The 19,300-nt window shown below is 34.4% G+C and overlaps 3 protein-coding genes across 12 annotated transcripts; all 3 read right to left on the bottom strand.

Moving 5' to 3' along the window:
- Positions 1-1,011: 1,011 nt before the first annotated feature.
- Positions 1,012-3,961, bottom strand: LOC126928816 (immunoglobulin-binding protein 1). Of its 2 annotated transcripts, XR_007716948.1 has the most exons (6): positions 3,729-3,961; positions 3,169-3,507; positions 2,672-3,069; positions 2,349-2,590; positions 1,833-1,994; positions 1,012-1,195 (listed from the first exon to the last, which is right to left on the bottom strand). XR_007716948.1 is itself a non-coding variant. In XM_050744655.1 (5 exons), the coding sequence occupies exons 1-4, from the start codon at positions 3,864-3,866 to the stop codon at positions 2,380-2,382; spliced, it is 1,086 nt and encodes a 361-aa protein (XP_050600612.1). In that variant the 5' UTR covers positions 3,867-3,961; the 3' UTR covers positions 1,012-1,195; positions 2,349-2,379. The 2 variants fall into 2 exon arrangements, 1 of the variants encoding a protein (XP_050600612.1); XM_050744655.1 differs by lacking the exon at positions 1,833-1,994.
- A 134-nt stretch (positions 3,962-4,095) lies between these two features.
- Positions 4,096-11,291, bottom strand: LOC126928810 (zinc transporter 2-like). Of its 5 annotated transcripts, none has more exons than XM_050744637.1 (9): positions 11,002-11,291; positions 10,444-10,598; positions 6,667-6,911; positions 6,060-6,176; positions 5,796-5,944; positions 5,483-5,634; positions 5,157-5,364; positions 4,828-5,068; positions 4,096-4,736 (listed from the first exon to the last, which is right to left on the bottom strand). In XM_050744637.1, the coding sequence occupies exons 2-9, from the start codon at positions 10,563-10,565 to the stop codon at positions 4,591-4,593; spliced, it is 1,380 nt and encodes a 459-aa protein (XP_050600594.1). In that variant the 5' UTR covers positions 10,566-10,598; positions 11,002-11,291; the 3' UTR covers positions 4,096-4,590. The 5 variants fall into 5 exon arrangements, with proteins under 5 accessions (XP_050600594.1, XP_050600596.1, XP_050600595.1 ...); XM_050744639.1 differs by lacking the exon at positions 11,002-11,291 and adding an exon at positions 7,019-7,247 and having other exon boundaries at positions 10,444-10,582; XM_050744638.1 differs by lacking the exons at positions 10,444-10,598; positions 11,002-11,291 and adding exons at positions 7,019-7,247; positions 9,036-9,634.
- A 134-nt stretch (positions 11,292-11,425) lies between these two features.
- Positions 11,426-19,181, bottom strand: LOC126928776 (UDP-glucose:glycoprotein glucosyltransferase). 5 transcript variants are annotated; one of them, XM_050744511.1, is made up of 24 exons: positions 19,032-19,181; positions 18,416-18,626; positions 18,109-18,344; positions 17,848-18,030; positions 17,607-17,779; positions 17,259-17,454; positions 16,935-17,148; positions 16,634-16,854; positions 16,320-16,541; positions 15,866-16,224; positions 15,542-15,785; positions 15,249-15,434; positions 14,920-15,178; positions 14,714-14,822; positions 14,439-14,624; positions 14,136-14,342; positions 13,665-14,057; positions 13,475-13,489; positions 13,064-13,241; positions 12,804-12,986; positions 12,420-12,695; positions 12,222-12,338; positions 11,985-12,126; positions 11,426-11,853 (listed from the first exon to the last, which is right to left on the bottom strand). In XM_050744511.1, exons 1-24 carry the CDS (start codon positions 19,044-19,046, stop codon positions 11,807-11,809), a joined length of 4,572 nt encoding a protein of 1,523 aa, XP_050600468.1. In that variant the 5' UTR covers positions 19,047-19,181; the 3' UTR covers positions 11,426-11,806. The 5 variants fall into 5 exon arrangements, with proteins under 5 accessions (XP_050600468.1, XP_050600466.1, XP_050600469.1 ...); XM_050744509.1 differs by lacking the exon at positions 19,032-19,181 and adding an exon at positions 18,759-18,911; XM_050744512.1 differs by lacking the exon at positions 19,032-19,181 and adding an exon at positions 18,812-18,838.
- Positions 19,182-19,300: the final 119 nt, after the last annotated feature.

The following is a 19,300-nucleotide window of genomic DNA, read 5'->3' as shown; positions in this document are numbered from 1 at the left end:
GCGAATTAAGTGGAAGTAAGTTTTCAATTGTTACGAATCTGGGTTTCCAGACTTTCTGCTTGGACGATCTAGCATACAACGCGCCTGATACTAGACAACTCTCCATCCGACTTTGATTTTTCTTCCATCCCACTTATGTAAATATCTATATATACACATATATAGCTTTAGGACGGATTGTAAACAGATTTGTAAACGTAATTTATAAGAATTTCATTATAAAAGTATAACAAGACTTACATCATTATGTATACACATTTAGACTAATGTATTTTTCCGCGTATTAATTATTTTTAAGTAGAGTTGAATCAATTACTAATGGTTAAGAATATCATGAAACTCACAGAGTTAAGTTATATTATTATTAAGTTATATTAATATTCGTAATAGAATTTATACAATTTATATAATTTGTACACTGTAAATTACTGAATTATTTCAATGAACGTTTAATTAAAGTTAATTTAATACAGTTTAATCATTTCATCGCCTGCCCAGCTATGGTAGAATGGCCAATCCTAATCCTTTAACGAGAAGTAAGGTGGAGGAACTTTAAAACAAAGCTCTAAAATTCGAATCTCGAAAAATAGCCTTGTTCACCATTAAGTTAGCGTAATTCGCGGTGAATGGGTCGTTTTCTAAAATTTCCGCTGTTATTGGAAATGACCGCTTTTTGTATTTGTATCAGGAGAACATGACGTCGTAGGAAGTGGCACGAATCCGGCGATTTTTGGAAATTATGTCATATTTAAGGAATTCTGGACGTCATATTCTAGGAATTTGCTTAAATTTTACTTAAATTTTTGAACTTTCGACTAAAACTTTCGAAGATTTCGTATCGGGAGAACATGACAGCATAGGAGTTGGCACTATTTTTACGATTCCTGGAAATAACATCATATTCCTGGAATTTTTCGGAACCGTCTTGGGTGATCCGAATTATTTCCCAATTTAATTTTTTGCTTTTTGGGATTTCGGATAGTGAAAAATATAAATAACAAGATTGTAAAATGCTGTTAAACTATTCTGATTTATTGAAACTCTTTTTAAATACATTTTGTATAATTATTTTACAATTAACAATCTCATTTTTTATTTGTATTATATAATGATTTCTAAGAAGATCATTGCTTGTTTGTTGTTACTGGCTGCTTGTAGTATCTTGGATATTGTTTCTGCTCTCAAAACAGCTTTTCTGTAATGAACATAGAAAAAGCAATTTATTCCTAATGTTCAACTCAAGTTTTAAACAGTTTTTATGTTTTTTCATAAAGAATATCACCGATACTAATGAGATTACAAATTTTAAGAAATATGATAACCAAAAATCTTTATCTAGGAAAATCTTCTTTATTAATAGCTGAGAATTGAAGTAAATTGTCATTGACTTTATCTGATTCATTTTTTGAAGGCATTACATGAATTCTTAAATTGTAATAACTTTACATATATAGTATATTAACAACAGTAATACTATAGATATAATACCACAGAAGCATTTTTATAAAAGTAATTATGTATATGTGAATGAAAGGGATATCTCCAAAAAAAACTATTTTGATAACTATTGGGAAAAGATAATCATACAGAAGCTGGCACATTCTACTATAACTGCAAGATATTCTATAAAATTTACTTTGTAGAATGTTGTTTTTGCGAAAATATTAGAATATGAATTTCATCATAATGTAAATTGGTGAATGTAGAAATAAATAATCACGATTAGACTCTAGATATTGATGCAAATTCACATTTTTGAGAATACAATTACAAAAGTAGAATCTCAATAGGAAATTGTTTTATCTACCAAGTATTATAGAAAACACTCTTACCATTTTCATGTCACTTGAGTGTTTATCCATGCCAGAATATATGTATAATGTCACGCTCATATATTATCATGTCTATCCTGCCATTAGTCAATGCTTCAAACATTCAAACCTTACTTTCGCTCTTGCCAATTCCCAATCACGATTAACCATTTACTTACTTGTCTGTAACATTGACTTTTTAATTATAACTAGTTAAAGAATACTAGTTTATGACAATCGCAAATTGTCGCGAATCGTATCTACGAGGTGCGTGTGATTCTTGTTTAAAAAAAAAAAAAAAATGTCTAGCGAAGATACATGGAAAAATGAAAAACAAAATAAAATAGGGATTTTTCTAAAAACGCATAATTCTTTTATTTTAAATTATTATTACGTAACGGATCGTAATATTACTTTAAACAGTATACCATCTTTATCATCTCTTAATGCAAATGGTACCAATATGATGTTACATAGAAGATCAAAGGTATATATATATATATATATATATACATATATATACACATACATACATACACATATATAATATAATAGAATTTTTTCATGTTCAACTCCTATTAGCACGGTTGCCCCATCCTCTTCTGTGTGTATCTTTATATTCATCCATGGCACGTAATTGTCTCAAGGTTTCTGGATCATCAGCTTCAATCATTTCTTCTTTTTTGATATCATCTTCTTCATTATCCATTCCTTGTCTGTTTACTAAATCTTGCAAGCATTTTGAATTTGTTTGATGCTGTTGTGAAGGATCGGGCCAGCTAAGATAAAATACATTGAAATATTTGTTAAATCTTAATTAGTTAAAAGCATTGATGTACATTGATGTACTTTCTACTTACTCTCCTTCTTTCACTCGTTGATCATAAAATTCTTGAACAGTAAGAACAGGTAAACTAGGATAACCAACTCCAAACACCTTTTTCTCTACTTCATCTCGAGTGATAATAATTGGTTGCAGTTTTGGAGCAGCTGGTTTGCGTTTTTGCGAAATCTGGGTAGACATAGTTCCAGATTTTCCCATGTTTTTCATATGTTCCAAAATTGGCTTTTCGGCTGCTAACGAGTTCAGTTCTTCTATTGTCAAATTTACATATAATTTGATAAGCATTACGAAATATTCTCTTTTAACCTCATCATCTATGTTTGGATTGGACAAACTTTTCTTCAAAATTTCCAAACGCGATTCCAACTCTTTTTGCTCTTTGAATCTCTGTAGTTTCGTGTTTCGTCGATTTACCTACAAATATAATACATATGCATGTAGTAGATGTATCACTATGAAGAATATTTTAACAGTAATGATCTTCAGAGACCTGCAAACCTAGAATAGACTTACCATTTCGGTAATTAATTCAGCATTCGTTCGAACTCTCTCGGATACGCTTTCTTTCTCACGCTCCGGATTAATATCGGGCACTTCGATGTTGGTCAAACCATAAGTCTTAACGCGTTTCAAAAAATCCACGAAATAAATTTCAGCTACGTTAACGACGTGCATTCGGTCATCTGTATTACAAATTTTTGTAGCGAGTGTACCGAGGAACGCTGGCAGTAAAAAATATTTGATGTTTTCCGTAGCCACTTCTTCGAAACTTTCATTTTGGCTAAACATATCGACTATAGAAACTAGTCTTGTAGCTTGTTCTAACATATTCATGGTACGTTTGATATCAGACTGGCATATAGCAAAAAGAGATAAAAAACATGTATTATGTATGTATGTATGTAGAAAAAATATAAACTGTTTGTGCACATTTAAAAATTTGTGATATTTAATTCAAGTGCAGGATTTTTATGAACAACTGTATTTTCGATCAAAATTTGGAGAAACGCAATTTAGGGAGAGCAAAGAGAAGATCCTAAACAGAATTATACATAATTGTTGACAATTAGTACCTGAACTTTGGAACTGTTGGTAGGTTCGTCTGTTTTATTGATATTATTAAATAGCTCAAACGCTTTGTCGAATAATTCTGATAGCGTTGCAACATCTTTCCCGTCATTTTCTGAACTCGACAAATTTTCTTCCGACATAACTATCGTTTTGACAGCTGTCTTTGATACGTAACGAAGATTGAAAAGGTTATGTATGATTGTACGATCGTACAACGCAAAACAAGCATAACATCCTGAAGTTGTAAGCATAGGGTAATCAACTTCGATAATGAAAACAAGATATGTATCGATATATTTGGCGGTTTGGTTCAAAATATTTCAATCTGAAAACGATTGGGTGTCAGGATATAAATAAATTGAACACAAATTTCTTCTTTTAATCTATTCTTTTTCTCTCTCATTGTAGTTTTATTAACATAAGTTTACACGATTATTCTTTGTTTACCGATTTCGAAGCGAGTTTAAATGTAAATACATTCTCTTTCATGATTATATGATTACATAGGTTGATTACGTCGTTAAAAGTCACATTTAAAATAAATAAACATAATTTCTATATTAAGAAAGTAGAGAGAGGGAAGAGAGAGATAGAGAGAGGCAGTAAATAATTGTTCCACTAATAGGTGAAAAAATCGTTGTATCGATTACAATATTTATAAGTAGTTGACATCCTTTGCGAGGTTGAAATATCTTCCCTGTAGATTTTTTAATCGCGGTAGAATATATACTTGAAACAACAGGTTGCTTCTGTTTTTCATAAATTGAGCTATTTACAAATCGTGTGAATCTCTTATAATTCAACTTCATGTGTATAAAGACTGAAGGGTAGCTCAAAAGTATACGTAACTCAAAAAATTTACAACTATTGCGATAACGCCTTGCATTGTTTACAATTTTCCATTCGTTCATCGAATTCCTCTATTTGAAGCGTCATTTCGAAAAATTTGTACTTATCGTGAATATTTCTAGTAGCAGTACGCAGTATATTGTGAGGGCTCGCACCTGGTTCTTCATTGGAAAAAATGAAAAAGAAAACAATTTGTTTAGACTGAAAAAAAAGCTGAGACTGCTAATGAAACAAGAGCTCGAATGCGCTTACTTATTGCAAGATGCGCGGATAACGCGGTTTTATCCAGCGAAAGCGCCCAGATACGAAGATTGTGCACCTTCATCACACCTTCGATTTGCATAAATGTACTCTCCACTTGGGAATATTCAAATCCTTTTGGAATTCCTTCCATTAAAACGTTCATCACGTCTTTGATTATTGCAACCGTGGTTAATATCACCAACAGTGAAAAGAGGAAAGTGCAAATTGGATCGACTATGCTCCAGTTTGGCTGTAATTGTTACCAGTGTGTATTAATTTCGCGTTCATGAGAAAATATTGGAAAAATCTATTGAGTACATATGCATATATAACTATACCTTGAAATAAATAACCAATGCTGCAACGAAAACCCCTATGCTTTGTATGAAGTCTCCTAAAACGTGAATAAAAGCAGCGCGAACGTTGATATTTTTTCTCTTGTGAGACAGATTTTCGTCATCGAGTCTCTCGTTGTCTATATTTCGATTCGGCTTCTCTGAACCATGTCCATGACTATGGCCGTGCTCATGCAGCGATAAACCCATTCTGCAATATAAAAATTATATCGATGTTATTCAAAATGTAATTACATCGTGACTGCGATTGATTTAATCTATCAGTTCGAACGATCGATAGTTTCAATTGAATATAATATATCACTAACACTAGATTTACCGCAACGCCAACGCCAGAGGTAATCAACATGACGGTGCTATCTAGTTGAAAACTTTTGTGAATTATTCTCTCGACTGCCAGATAAAAAAGAATTCCAGTAACTACCCATATTAGTAAAACCGACGTCAAGGCTCCTATCACCTGCGAATAACGATGTACATATTATTGATAGTGTGCGTACGTGCGTACGCACGTATGCGTGCATACGTGCGTGTATATCCGTCTGCTAGCAAGAAACGAAAAAACGAGGGAAGACAATGGAATAATAATCAATTTTGAAATAGCAAATCTTTTACACCTACTTCCGCTCGATACCATCCAAAGGGCATTTTTTTCGTGGCCGGTCTATTAGCTACCCATATCGAGAATAAAGAGATCATAAACGATGCAAAATCGGTTAATAGGTGCGCAGCATCCGTTGCGATCGCCAAACTATTCGATAATACTCCACCTGAAAAGCCGGGCGATCGTTCCATTTAAAAATAATCATTAGTTTCATTTCTTATTTAATTTTCTTGAAAATTTAACGTACAAGTATTTCGATCTTACATCTACATGATGATTACCTACGATTTCTGCTATCATAAAAATTACGCACAACGTACTGGCAAGCAGTAATTTCTTTCTTGCCTTTTTATCGATCTCTTCGTCTCTTTCCCTGTGACAATGGTCCCCTGGTACAGCTAGAAAAACATTTAACAGAAAAATGATAAAGATAAACTTTTTATCAGACATTGATCTAACAGAATTTTGGTCGGAAGATAAATGTAAGGACGACAATACAGTCGCTGTGATACACCAAGACAAACACGTGAATATACTAAACTAAGCTAATGTTCCGCTTGAATTAGCTACCGGCTTTATAAATCTTCTTTTTGAGACTGTTGGTTGAGGTGGGGAAAAAAGTCGATTTTGTTACATTAAACGTTGCTTGATTTACATATACGAGCAATAATGTTTATGTGGTCAAATCTGAAGGACTAAGACATAAAGTAAAATAAAGAGGGTAACTTGTAAAGGTATGGCGATAAATAGGTCTAGAAATTGATAATAAAGAATCTAAAGAGCTATAGATAATCGATAAATCAATTTAATATTTTAAATAAAAAGATAGCCTCTATAACCAATCGTCTGACTGGAAGTCGATAGGATCTAAATTTGGAGGAATCTTACTGGAAGGAGTTTGTTGGAAATCGGCTCCGCCGATGGCGAGAGCGGTGGCAGTAACTGCAGTTGCGGCTGTTTCGGTAGTTTCATCGATCGATGTAGCATTGCCCTTCACAACCGTACAACAACCAGAAAGCTTGCCGTGAACGCAAAAGATCACCTTCCTCGACGAGGTCTCTTCGTTCTCATCCATCTCATTGTTATTCGGTGGAATGCTCGTCCCATATCCGTATACAGCCTTGTCTTCGAATCTAACCAGTAAACAAAAGAACCAATTGATTTCTGTCTTCTATCGTGCTCGTATGTCGTTGCAGCCACGTGCAATAAAACAGAGTCGATAAACGTGGCGATCACGTACGCGATCAATTCCGTGGAAATGGTTTCTGTCAAGTTATGGAACGCGGGACTCGTAATACATTCTGGTTTCTCTTCGTTTTCATGATATTCTATACCGTTACCGTCCATCTGCTTTCACCACTACTATTTGCACACGATGACCAATTAGATAATCGAAACTAAACTATTCTTACAATCCTCTGGCCCGTAATGTTTTCCTCTCTCCTTGTTTTCGTTCACGCGGAAGATAACTGCAAACGAACGTTAACGATTACAACCGAATTTATTATCATACTTAATCATTGTTTGATTTCTATTACACTATTACTATTCAGTAATCTAAATCGGAGATTTATCAGGCAAACAGATTAAGTCGAAAGTACGAAGTTTTCGGTTTTCGTTAGAAAATCGAGAAAGATAGAAAAAAAAAAAAAAAGAAAGAGAACAAGAAAGATATAGAACATTCCAGACGCGTGTGAAGGGGACTTAAGGCGGTGGAGCTCGATCGCTTAATCCCGCTTTGGCCCAATCTGTGTCGAGCGTCCCTGAACGTGTTATCGTGAGAAAAAAATTTCATTGTCGCGGATAACTTCTATGTAGATAGATTAAAGCAGAAATAGATAGATACACAGATTTGCACGTCTCTCTTATTTCGATCGTTTGTTGAAAAATCCAGCGTTATATCCACGTATTGATATTATACATACATAGACCGATAGAGAAATATCGTTGTTTACTATTGCTATCAATTGTTTATCGATCACGATATTTCTTATTGTTTCTTGGATTTTTTGTAATTAGAGTGGTTAAAGATTGCCGCCTAAAATTCAAAGGGGAAAACTCGCGCGAGATAAGATCGAAAGTAGGAGAGCGCGGCGCAAGCAATTCAGGGAGAAAAGTCGGTGATGAGGTGGAAACTACCGCTTACGTGAGATCGCGCGTGATCCTCTTAACGATCGTTATCGTTTCTCACGTAGCTCGCTATCTAACAAGATATCATCGAGGATAACATGTGCAAATGCGCCTTCGTTAAATCGTTATCCGTAAGAATGACTTCTCACGACAAAAATACTACGATTCCGGCTAACAGTAATGCCGTGTGCAAAATCATTCGAACCGAACGAATAATACATACACGGTATTCAAGTCCGTGCTATACGCGACATATACTTTAATCACACTGATTGCTTCTTCCAATTATATTTGATTGTACTGACTTCCGGTATTTCTTGTATTCTTGTCTAATAATACTAAAAATACAAAATGTTAAAGATAAATAAAATTTTTTCTAACGACACGCGTCTATTTGCTCGCCAATTCGCTTTTCGAGTTATCTCAAAGTATTACCATTCCGAGATTTGCAATTTACAACGAGACTTACTGCAAATGCAGCTAAACGTCAGGTGATCATGACCGACTGCGCATAAATAGCAAACGTACAGTCGCATCTCTGTCACGTTCAAATACCGTGTAAAATACCCAAATATCTTTTCTTCCTCTTTGCGATAGATAGATGAACGAAATTCACTTCCTGCTTTATAGTATAACATACAGCATGGCTGTCAAGACACGGACGCGCCTTAGAGTTTGATTTTATCGGTATCGAAGTTACGGTGAGTTGAGCATGTAAAAATGATGTAAGAGAAAAAAACAGGGAAAAAGTGATTTAAAAAAAACAAATAATTGCTCGAAAGTAAACGGAATAAGCGGTCGGAAGTCGTAGAATTTTGATAGGAGAATTTAGCGTAAGCAGAGAGGTAGGATGTTTCTCCTATGTAACAGAGTTGTCGAAAAACTAAATAATTAACAATATCGTTATCCATTTCTTCAATGAAAGATGTATTTTTGGTAAAAATCATTCGCCAGGATACCGCGACGATCTTTGTAAGAATGAACGTGTGATCATAGCGCGCGGTACGCTGCGCGACGACGTGATGCGACGCGGTGAATTTACTAGGTAGGGAGAAGTGGAAGAGGCGATTCGATCCGACCCGGTCCGAATTGATCCGATCGAATTCGAAAGGGATGTTCGAACTCACAGCTTGATCCTTTCCTCGTCCATGATCCTCGTGCTGCGGAGGACTGCGTGTATGTGTGTGTGTGGGTGTGCGTGCGAGCGTGCGGTAGACAGCAGCGCTGACCGTGACGTGCAATGAACAACCAAATCAATTCACCGTTCGGTAGATCGATTAAAAATATGTTAAAGAAAAGCAAAAGGGAGAGAAAACGAAAACGCGACGTCGCGACGCGGCGCGGCGCGGCGCGGTAGTCAAACCGTACCGATGGAAGCGATACGAAGCGATGCGACTCGTGGCGTAGCGAGGCCAGGTGAGCCGACCCGGGACAACGAAAAACGGACGCGCCGCGAACATACAACCGAAAGTCAACAATTGTATTAAGTCCTCGGCCGATCAGAGATACGTGAATAGTCCGTGCGCGCGTCACTAGTTGTATGAACAACGCAAACCGTTTGCCACTTCATCCCGTCTTTTAGTAGAAAACCCACTGTCCAGCCTCGTCCGTTTGTTTTACCAGATAGCTTAACTCTCGATCAGTTTCTCCTCGGCTCTTCCTCTCTTTTCCTCTTACTCTTTTCCACGCTATCCTTCTCCATTCCCTCCCCCACTTTCTGCTTCAAGATCGCTCTCTACCGATTTCCTTCCTCCTCTTTCACCCCTTCTTGGCTCATCGGTTCCCCCACTTCTCGCTTCCTCTATCTGTTTCTGCCTTTCAAACTTCCTATCTATTCGCCGTTCATTCTATCTTTCTCGCGCTTTGCGTACGATAGCCTCGTGCCTCGATGTATCGCGCTTTCCTGTTTCTGTTATTTCCTGACGTAGCGTTTGTTACAATCATCATTTTAACAAACTATCATGGTTCTCCGAAATTTCTATCATTCATCGATCTAATCTATCGATTATTCGGTGGAACGGATGGGCTCGAAAACAATCGCTATTGGAACTATGTTCGATCGATCGATCGTATTCCGTCTTTCCGTCTTTATTCTCTCTTCCTTTTTCCTTGCCTATAAGATTTCGCTCCATTTGATTTCTTGTGCTCGATTTCGATTATAGGAACGAATGTATTGGGAAACGCGCGTAAAAAGTTCATGATAAAACAGTTTGTAGCCGCGGGTCGAGAAATTCATATTCGCAATTCATTTATGTTGCGACTTTCCTTCTAATGTTTGAGAACTAACGATCGTTTTACGAGTCAAGTGTATAGAAAAAATCCAATTTTTTGAAACTCATATTTAGCCAATTATTTTTGAAATACAAAACCATTTTTACTTAAATTTGAATAAACAAAATTTGAGCTTCAACTGAGTCAGCCGTATTCTCGACAAGTGTACAGTCTTTTTTTCAGCGATTAATTCGATTCCAGTTTGTAACGCGCAAGTGTTGTGCTCTATTTCTTGTTGTATTTAATCACATTGTAATTACTTACTTTTTGCAAAGAAAATCTCTTCGAGGTAAACGTGTGTTCGATGATATAACTTCAAAAAACGACAATGTACCTGTGTGTACATGTGTGCTTACAGGATCCTTTCTTTCTCTCCTCTTTTTCATTCACCTTTCAACTTTTGTCGTAAGCAAGATGAACTCGAAAATAAAAGTAAATCGTCATTAGGAAAAGTGCGAAAGATTCGTTTCAAAAACCATTATACCAGGATTTTATCGAATGAATTTCGAAGAAGGAACTACGGAAAACTAAGAATAGGCTTTTGGAATGTGAACGAATGTTAAAAATCGTTAATGCCAAAACATATTGTTAAAAATAAGGAAAATAAAAAGGACGAAATGAAGAAAAAATGCCCATCGAATCTCTGCGTTGAAAATTTATATGAAAACAATATTCCGATACGTTACTGATTAAATTATCGTTTCATCGATTAACCGCCTCTTACGTATATTCTCATTCCAAACAATTTATAGTTACAGAAACGTACATATTTATAAGCCTCAAATTCTTATAAACGTTAAAAAATAAAATGAAATTACGTACGATGTATGATTGCTTCGAAAAGCTTTATCCATTCTTGTGACAAAATGCAGGTTCTTTCTCTTAAGAAATACAAATCTTTCTTCCTTTCGATTTCACCAAATAATACGAATAATGTAAACAAGAAGACATTAACCGCTACACGCGTCGAAAAACTTGACTCGACCGCACACCGCGCTCGATCTATCACAGTTGTATGTTTTTCTATCGACGAAAGATGTCATTACTAGCCAAATAAGATGTATTCTTTCGTAAATATTTTCACTTTATAAATTAATCGATTGATCTTGTTTTCTCAGAGTGACAATTTTGATATACATAGATAAAAATTGCGAAAAATTTCGCATAAAGTCGAACATTTTCTTATTTTATGTGCAAGAGAAAGCATTCTCATTCGTCGAAGGAACGTGTATTTATAAAAGATACCTTACAAACGTTACAAGTTTATTTTTTATAACTATAAAGTAGACAATACAAAATCACAATCGTGTTAACGGCACGGTCATAGTTGCCCGGCTACAGTTAACTACTACGATATTACAATAACAACGATCCATTTTCAAATGACCGAATGTTTCGCTGAATTTCATACAATCAATTGCAGTAATCTATTTCACCCTGCAGCGTTCGATATTCGCGTGTAAATGTATCGCATTCTTCTTACTTTCTCGGCATTCAAAAAAATCACGCGTCACTGCAACAATGTGCTCGCATGTATTGAAAACGAAATTGAACTAGTTCTGGAAAGTTATTCGTAAAACTCTTCCTTTTTCTTGATCGATTTCGGTACAATTCATGCCATTTCTGCTTATAGCTCTTCGTGCTTGGTAAAATCTTCCACATCTCCGAATGTTTCTAAAATAAAAGAGGACAAGAAGAATTGATAACAAGATTGATATATATAATACTATTGATATGTATAATATTGCGAGAGGCATTGCTAAAGTATTGGCTATCGTTGTTTAATCGATGCGTTTAATCAATACCATTTTCTTCCTTCTCCGTTTGTCTATTCTCATTCTCCAGTTTCATCTGTAAGGCTTTTATTTCTTCATCATAACCTATCCATTCCGGTAATATACGTACAGCAGCTTGTAATTTAGCTTCCTTAGTCATTGGATTATTACACTACGTGATGCAAAGATCGAACAATATGTTTAAGTTTACGTTAGAAATGTATTATCAGCTAAATGTAACGAATCTATAATATAAACTTTATTTACCAAGTCTATAGTTTTGGCATATTTCTTGGATGCATCGTCGCACCAAGTCTCACACCATAACCACTCTTGCGGCAGTGATTTAATGTTCACTTGATGAATCATGTTATTGGGGAGATCCTAAAAAGGACGCGCTAATTTGTAATCGTTATATATTATTTAATCGAATCATTCCGGTATTACTGTTAGTATCGTACGGACTTGGTCCAAATTAGACAAACTATTAGGATCTTGGCTCAATGCTTGATACTGTCCCCTTAATCTGTCTCCGGCTGCAATACGTCGGAATCGCTTCAAATCTACCACGTACAGAGCACTGATGTGATAAGCACGCCCCTGTAAATGATTTCGCCAATAACCTTGTTTCCAAAATCGAAATCCGTCCATTTCTTTCCTGCTGTCACAAAATGGAGTGTATGCATATGGCGCGCCGCCAAGGTCCATGGTCGCCAATTCTTTTAAATCTGCCCTTACAACCTAACATAATACAATGTTATTACGATCGTACAGAAGTAGCAATAGTAACAGTAAAGATAACAAAAATATTAATGATTTACAGTAATTGCTTGTACATAATTATTATACCTGATCAGCATCAACGAATATTATCTTTTTAACGTTTAAAGGGAACAGCACATCCAAAAACAGTATTTTGTAACCCCATATGGTTCTTTGCTTTTCAGTTTGCTGATGGAGCCAGCGAGGCCATTTGTATTGTACCAATTCATATTCAAAACCATATTCCTTTGCCATATGTGGTAAAAAATCCTAAAATGAAGGAAGATTTGTTGAAATATGTCGTTTAATTTATTTAGTAATTCCACTTCATGAACGTAATCGCTTACTTTTAACGTTGGTGATAGATAATTCTTCAGGAACCAGAATTTGACGGGACTTTTGGTATGCTTTATAACGCTTAACATCATAATTTTCAGAAATCTTTCATACAAGTGTCCAGAGGCTAAAGAGAAGATATTTAATTTTTCATCCTCATCGTCACTATCGTCTGCTGTCGTAAATGTCCTAATTTCGAAGAGAGCGATAAAATTAGGAAATGGAAAAAATTCAACTGTTTTTTTCATTGAATTTCAGGAAGGTACATAATGTGATTGAATAAGCGTACAACAAGTGTTGTATTCAAATGTATAATGCACGTTTAAGATGCGAAACAATTGGTAAAATAATTATGTATCTTTACACATTACGAGCAATATACGTTATACGCGATAATGTTTAAATAGTTGTTGAAAGCTTACCAAAATTTGGAAAAGCTAAAAAGAGAGAGAAAATAAACAGAAATTAAAGTTAGAGGATCGCCTAACACGATGTGCTAAAAATATTTCATATCTTTATATAAGCTTAGTGCCAACGCGAATTTAAAACTATTCTAAAAACGCGTAGTCGACCTATACCTATACAAAAGCGAACAGTGCAAATTTTATTTACCTAGAAATAGAGTTCCATAAGCCAGAACTTTTATCGTCTTCCGATAAAAGATCCATTCCCACCTTGTCCGGCTTTTTCGATACTTTAACTTTCAACACGTGACTTCTAAGAGAACTTATAACAACTTTTACGTCATTGCCGTTTTGTAAAACATCTTGACCACCGATAGTAGTAAAATCATAGATTTCCGCCGACCGTCCTTGCCGCATACGCAATATCCATTCCCCTGGGTTTGCTTTAAGCTGAAAATATCCCAAGTTTGCCATTACTATAGTGTCAACCATTAATGGTTGCTTTCCCGTTCCCAATGTGATTTGTAATCCACGAGGTGGATTTCCGATTACTGCTTCGAAACAATGACCTTCAAGAAGTAAATGCTCTAATTCAAATTCGCTGTAACAAAGAATTGTGGATATACAACAAACACATTTTAATTGTGATCTATAGTTTCTTCCAACGCGACACACTTACCTGTGCACTCCAATTGCTACATTATCCAATTTAATATTGTCTAAATCGTACACGCTCCGAACTACTTCCACTAACCAATTTTCTGGTGCATGAATATACTGTGTCAAAAGAGATGAAGTTGGTAATTTTGTAAATTTTGCCATAGCCCCATTAACATGTCCATCGGGGGAGAATTGTAACTGAGGTTCGAACACAAAACGATAAAAACTGAAGTAACATAAATAAAATGCATAAATATAAAAGGAACAGGTCAATGTAGTAACATAATTTCGTATAAAATTAAAAGAACAGTATACAATATACCTTTTCAACGGCATATCGCTATTTTTGTCCAAACAGTTTAAAAATACTTTAATGTTACAGTTTAAAGATTGTTGAAGCGTTTTTAAAATCGGACCCAATTTTTGTGCGCCGCGAGATACTGGATCAACGATAGCGATCAAGGTAAATGCCACTTCATCCGAATTTGTTGCTGGAACCTTTATGGCGCTAAATATATTAACAATCAGAATGTTAGGGATCGTTTAATTGTTTAAGCTCGCTCATAAAAATTATTTTTTTGCCATTTCTACACTCACCTATATTCATCACCGTGAAATGGAACGTGAAATCGGCTCCGCGTTTGAGGGTGCGATGCTAACAAGGATGTAATTTTCATTATCATATCATCGATGACTTCTTGTTTTTCTGCACAAAAGATTATTACAACATTATATCATTCAAATAGTATAGATACCACAGCTGTACATCATATGTATATGTTATCATAGATTAACTTCCGTACCATGCTCATCATTTTCCAACAATTGTTCCTTTATTAACATTTTGAACAATTTATCATCATAAGTACTTTGACTGAATCTTTCTAAAAGCGAAAAATCTTCGCTTGTAAATTCTTCGCCCTCGTCTAAAGGACCAATTAATCGTCCATTACACACGATCGCTCTAACTCCCTGTTGCAGGTTTAGTACCGTTTTCACGTACTGGCGATGTACAAACAATTCATCGGCTTGGTTTTTCAACTGTTCTTTTACAGCCTCTTCCTAATTTTACGATAATTTGTTAAATATTTATTAGCATTGCCAAATTTTTTCGTAAAAAAGAAATAATTACCTCTATGTCAATTTTGCCGTTAGCAACATCTTCTTTAATTATGTCACGAATAAAACGTATAGCCTTATCCACCGGCAGGCTATGTAAGGTAGCTAGAACTATTTGATTAATGTCAATTGTATTATCATCATTAGTACCGTCGAACGGATTAACGATTACACTAATTCTGACATCTGCATTCGAATCCTGAATAATAATCACCGCACAATTATATTTAAATATTAATGGAAATAATTTACTTAGTTACTTTATTGTACAACTCTGTGCATAAACAAGCATGAGAAATCACTTACTATGTATTCAAGTGCCTCGCGTAATAATTGTCTCCCTTCTGCGTCATTTAAATTTGCTACAACCCAAAAGGTATATAAATGGTGTACACTTGTGCGTCGTGTTACGTACATATAACGCATTCTATCCATCAACCATGTTGATAAATCTTGAGGACTCCATTTACTATAATCTTTATCGTTAGGTATAGTGCCGATTAAGTTTAACCATGTGTGTTTCTCCGGTTTTAATATTCGCTCGTTAAAGCTATAACAAGTGAATAAAGATAATAAACGAACTGAAATCGCAAGGATCATATTCGTGAATTTTTAAATAAAATCTCATACCGAGGCATAACATTTGGCTGATTCATAATATAATCGACTACATCATCTCCTTCGGTTATTTCTCCTCGATACACTGCTTTTTGTAATGCAGGCGTTTGTGACATGATCGTAGATAGAACAGCTTCTTCAAATGAATTGGCGTTCAATTGTTCGGCTGACAAAGGTACACCATTTAACAAAGCTTGCGGAAATTTTTTAAAACTAGATCGTTTTACGAAATCATTAGCTAAGTGACGTCCTACGTCATATTCAGATTCTTCACCGAGGATATAATTTATGTTAGCTGACGAATCTTGCACTTTTATTGCTTTCTTTACATCTTCTACGTCTGGACCTTCTGGGCCAATATAATTTCCTAACTAAAATTATACATCATAAATTATAAACATCGTTCATTTCATATATATGATTAACGAGGCTACACGACAAATGACCGAATATTGTAAGGACTTACATTTATCAGAAATTGCAGAGCATGTTCCGATCCTTTAGTTTCCGCAAAGTAATGATATGCATTATTAACGGCGACACTAGCATCAGTCAATCCAGTTATAGAAGTATCATAATTCGTTACGAAAACAAAACCTACCCTTAATGGTACGGAATGTAGATATAAAGATTGTGCTAAAGTTATCAAAGGGGTGGATTCCCCGCTTAAAGGGTCGATAATTAATACCTATTGAAATATACAATTTTTAAATAGATTTGTATCTTTACAACTGTCTAACATTACATTGTAATTATTCTAGATCATCAACGTTTACAAACCAAATTGTAAAAATTTCTTCTAATATTTCTAAGCATGCCAGGAAAAGTTGGTCTTAATAATTCTGTTAACGACGACGACCATCTTCCGTAAGCTGAATCCTGTTCGATATCGTTTACCCAAATTATTGCCGAATCTCTTATATCCATTGCAAATTCTTGTTTATCCGGGTGAGTGGACAAACTCAAAGCCATCAATGTACCTATCTCCATCTTACTAAATCCTATAAATGAGATGTTCAGTAATGTTATAGTTCATTTTGCACTTAACGAGTTATTCATAGCAATACAACATGTGCCGTACCGATTTTACGAAGAGATTCCATTACTCTCAATTCGCTTCTTAATGATTCTAAAAGACTAAGCACATCTACTGCTTCTAGATCAAAAAATAAACCATTAATAAAAAGCGCAGTATCTGTGGGTTGTATATTTAAAGCTGTAGAAAACATTGCTTGATTGAGTTTCATTTCTTTCTTCATTTCATTATTCGCTTTTGTTCTAATTAGAGATTTCGCCTTCAAACAAATTAGGATATCATCATTAATAGGAAATATTAAACAACATAAAATAAAAGCGTAAAATGCCCGCAACAGGATCATCATATGTATTGTAAAAAAATATTTACTTGCATTGGAAAATTTTGCGAAATATCCGTCAAAACATTAATGGCTTCGTTTGTGGGAGAATTCATTATCCTTTCAGCTGCTTGATGACTTAATTCTTGAAACTGCCACACTTTTAGAGCACCAATTTCATGACTGGTTTCAAGTAAATGAGTTTGTAATTTATCCAGCTCTAATTGCTTATCAGGGTACAAGTTTCTAAAATGATCAAGCCAAATTGTAGTAATAGAAGATGAATGCAAAAATAGATAAAACGGAATAAATGAAAAATTGAAAATGTATATATGCTTCAGAATTAATACTAACGTGAAAATCAAATTTATATGCATATTAAGATATAACCACCTTACTTTAATGTTACAAAATTAATTCCATCTGTTTCTTCAGCGCTATCATTAGTGGCCTCTGAGTCTTTTCCTGCATTATCTTTGATATCCGAATCATCTGTTGCTTTATATTCTGTAGACTTCATTTGCAATTCTACCCCATATCCCGATAAACGTACATTTTTGTCTATTCTGTCCTGCATAGACCATAATAAAAGACATTAAAAGTTTGTTATTACTGTTACACCAGGTATAATTACAATACCTTTAAATAATGTCGCAAAATATAATTAATTCCTCTATTTTCTGCAAGACTTTTTAATTTGTTATGAAAATCTGAGAATTTTGGTGTTCCAATCTGGCCATACAATATAATAATTTTTTCTGACTGCTGAGACGTATAATAACGATGATCTACACTATATATATCTGGATGTAACCAAGTATCCTATGTAATAAGTGATAAAATGCATAAATGAAATCAATTAAGATAGATACATGTATCAAATGTTTACATGTCACCTACTTGACTAGCTAGTTCCTCTAATTCTTCTAAAGAACAAGTAAACACTCCACCGACATCCACTACATTATAACAATCAAAGATGGAAACATTTTTATTTTCTGCCATTTGTGTGAACATTTCCACTCGTGCCGAATAAATTCGTAGAGACAGACCCAATTTCATTAATGCTACTTCTGATTGAGATAAATATTTTTCAGCAAAAGCAATAACAGCATCGTAGTTCTCTTTTTCTGTAACTACAAAAAAGAAAACAACATGAAATTATATTGTTGCTAATTTAATGAAAATTAAGATAGATGAAAATTACCATTTCTTAAATCATAATTGGCAAAAGCATCTATAAATTTCCAAAAATAACTTGGATTTTCATCATTTAAATATTCAGCAGCTTCAAGAGCTAAGGGTGTTTCTTTCCATTTTGCATCTATTAGGGTGGTTACATATTTATTTACCCTTCTGTCTGCTTTAATGTATATCATACACAGTAGTAAAAAATAAAAAAATATAATTAACCGCATCTGCAAATAATATCAAGATTATTAATAGTAGGAAAAGTAGTAGTAAAAATGTAAGAGGTTCGGTAAGGTTGAAGAATATGTTTCCGCGACAATACTGTTATATTTAGAATTTGAGAAGAATAAAAGTTATACTTTTAATTTGCTATACAATGAAATAGCCGAACTTCTAAACGTATCTATCATACATCAATATTCATTGTTACGAAGATATGTTTCTATCATTATATTCAAATAATTGATAGATCAAAACGATACAACTTCCTATTCATATCGACGTTAGACTATCGAATAAAACGAAAAAAATGTAAATAATAAAAATTATTAAAAATAAGAATAATATAATTAATAGATTTGTATGATATCGTAGCATCGAAGAAAAGGATTCTTTTAATGAAATTTGCATACCTTTAAATTTACCATGAAACTTATATTACGGAAGAATTGGATAACGATAATAGCCAATCCATGCAGAGCACGTGCGGTAAATATCGTACTGGTGAAAGAGTTCGGCTACGTAAGCTACCTTTAAGTTTATACGTGGTAGTACGTAGTATTAGTATGAATAGTAATGATTATTATACTCATAGCATACATTTACAGATTTCACAAACCAGATGTGACGATTTACTAAAATATGCTATCAGATATCAGTAATATATTCCTTTTAAAGAGAA

Source organism: Bombus affinis, chromosome 2 (genome assembly GCF_024516045.1).
Source record: "Bombus affinis isolate iyBomAffi1 chromosome 2, iyBomAffi1.2, whole genome shotgun sequence".
NCBI lineage: Eukaryota > Metazoa > Arthropoda > Insecta > Hymenoptera > Apidae > Bombus > Bombus affinis.
The sequence above is the reverse complement of the archived record's forward strand: the minus strand, read 5'-3'. Positions and strand labels throughout refer to the sequence as shown.

Bases quoted from the DNA above. Each gene is read 5' to 3' on its own strand.
- LOC126928816 (XM_050744655.1), bottom strand. From the start codon at position 3,866: ATGTCGGAAGAAAATTTGTCGAGTTCAGAAAATGACGGGAAAGATGTT. The intron at 3,070-3,168 runs GTAAGTCTATTC...TTATATTTGTAG, and splicing joins CTGAATTAATTACCGAAATG to GTAAATCGACGAAACACGAA. The intron at 2,591-2,671 runs GTAAGTAGAAAG...ATTTTATCTTAG, and splicing joins CAACGAGTGAAAGAAGGAGA to CTGGCCCGATCCTTCACAAC.
- LOC126928810 (XM_050744637.1), bottom strand. From the start codon at position 10,565: ATGAAAAAGAGGAGAGAAAGAAAGGATCCTGTAAGCACACATGTACAC. The intron at 5,635-5,795 runs GTAGGTGTAAAA...CGTTATTCGCAG, and splicing joins TTGGATGGTATCGAGCGGAA to GTGATAGGAGCCTTGACGTC. The intron at 5,069-5,156 runs GTATAGTTATAT...TAACAATTACAG, and splicing joins CATTGGTTATTTATTTCAAG to CCAAACTGGAGCATAGTCGA.
- LOC126928776 (XM_050744509.1), bottom strand. From the start codon at position 18,809: ATGATAGATACGTTTAGAAGTTCGGCTATTTCATTGTATAGCAAATTA. The intron at 18,345-18,415 runs GTAATTTTCATC...TCTTTTTTGTAG, and splicing joins CAATTATGATTTAAGAAATG to TTACAGAAAAAGAGAACTAC. The intron at 14,625-14,713 runs GTGAGTGTAGAA...TAATATATTTAG, and splicing joins TTTCACGGTGATGAATATAG to CGCCATAAAGGTTCCAGCAA.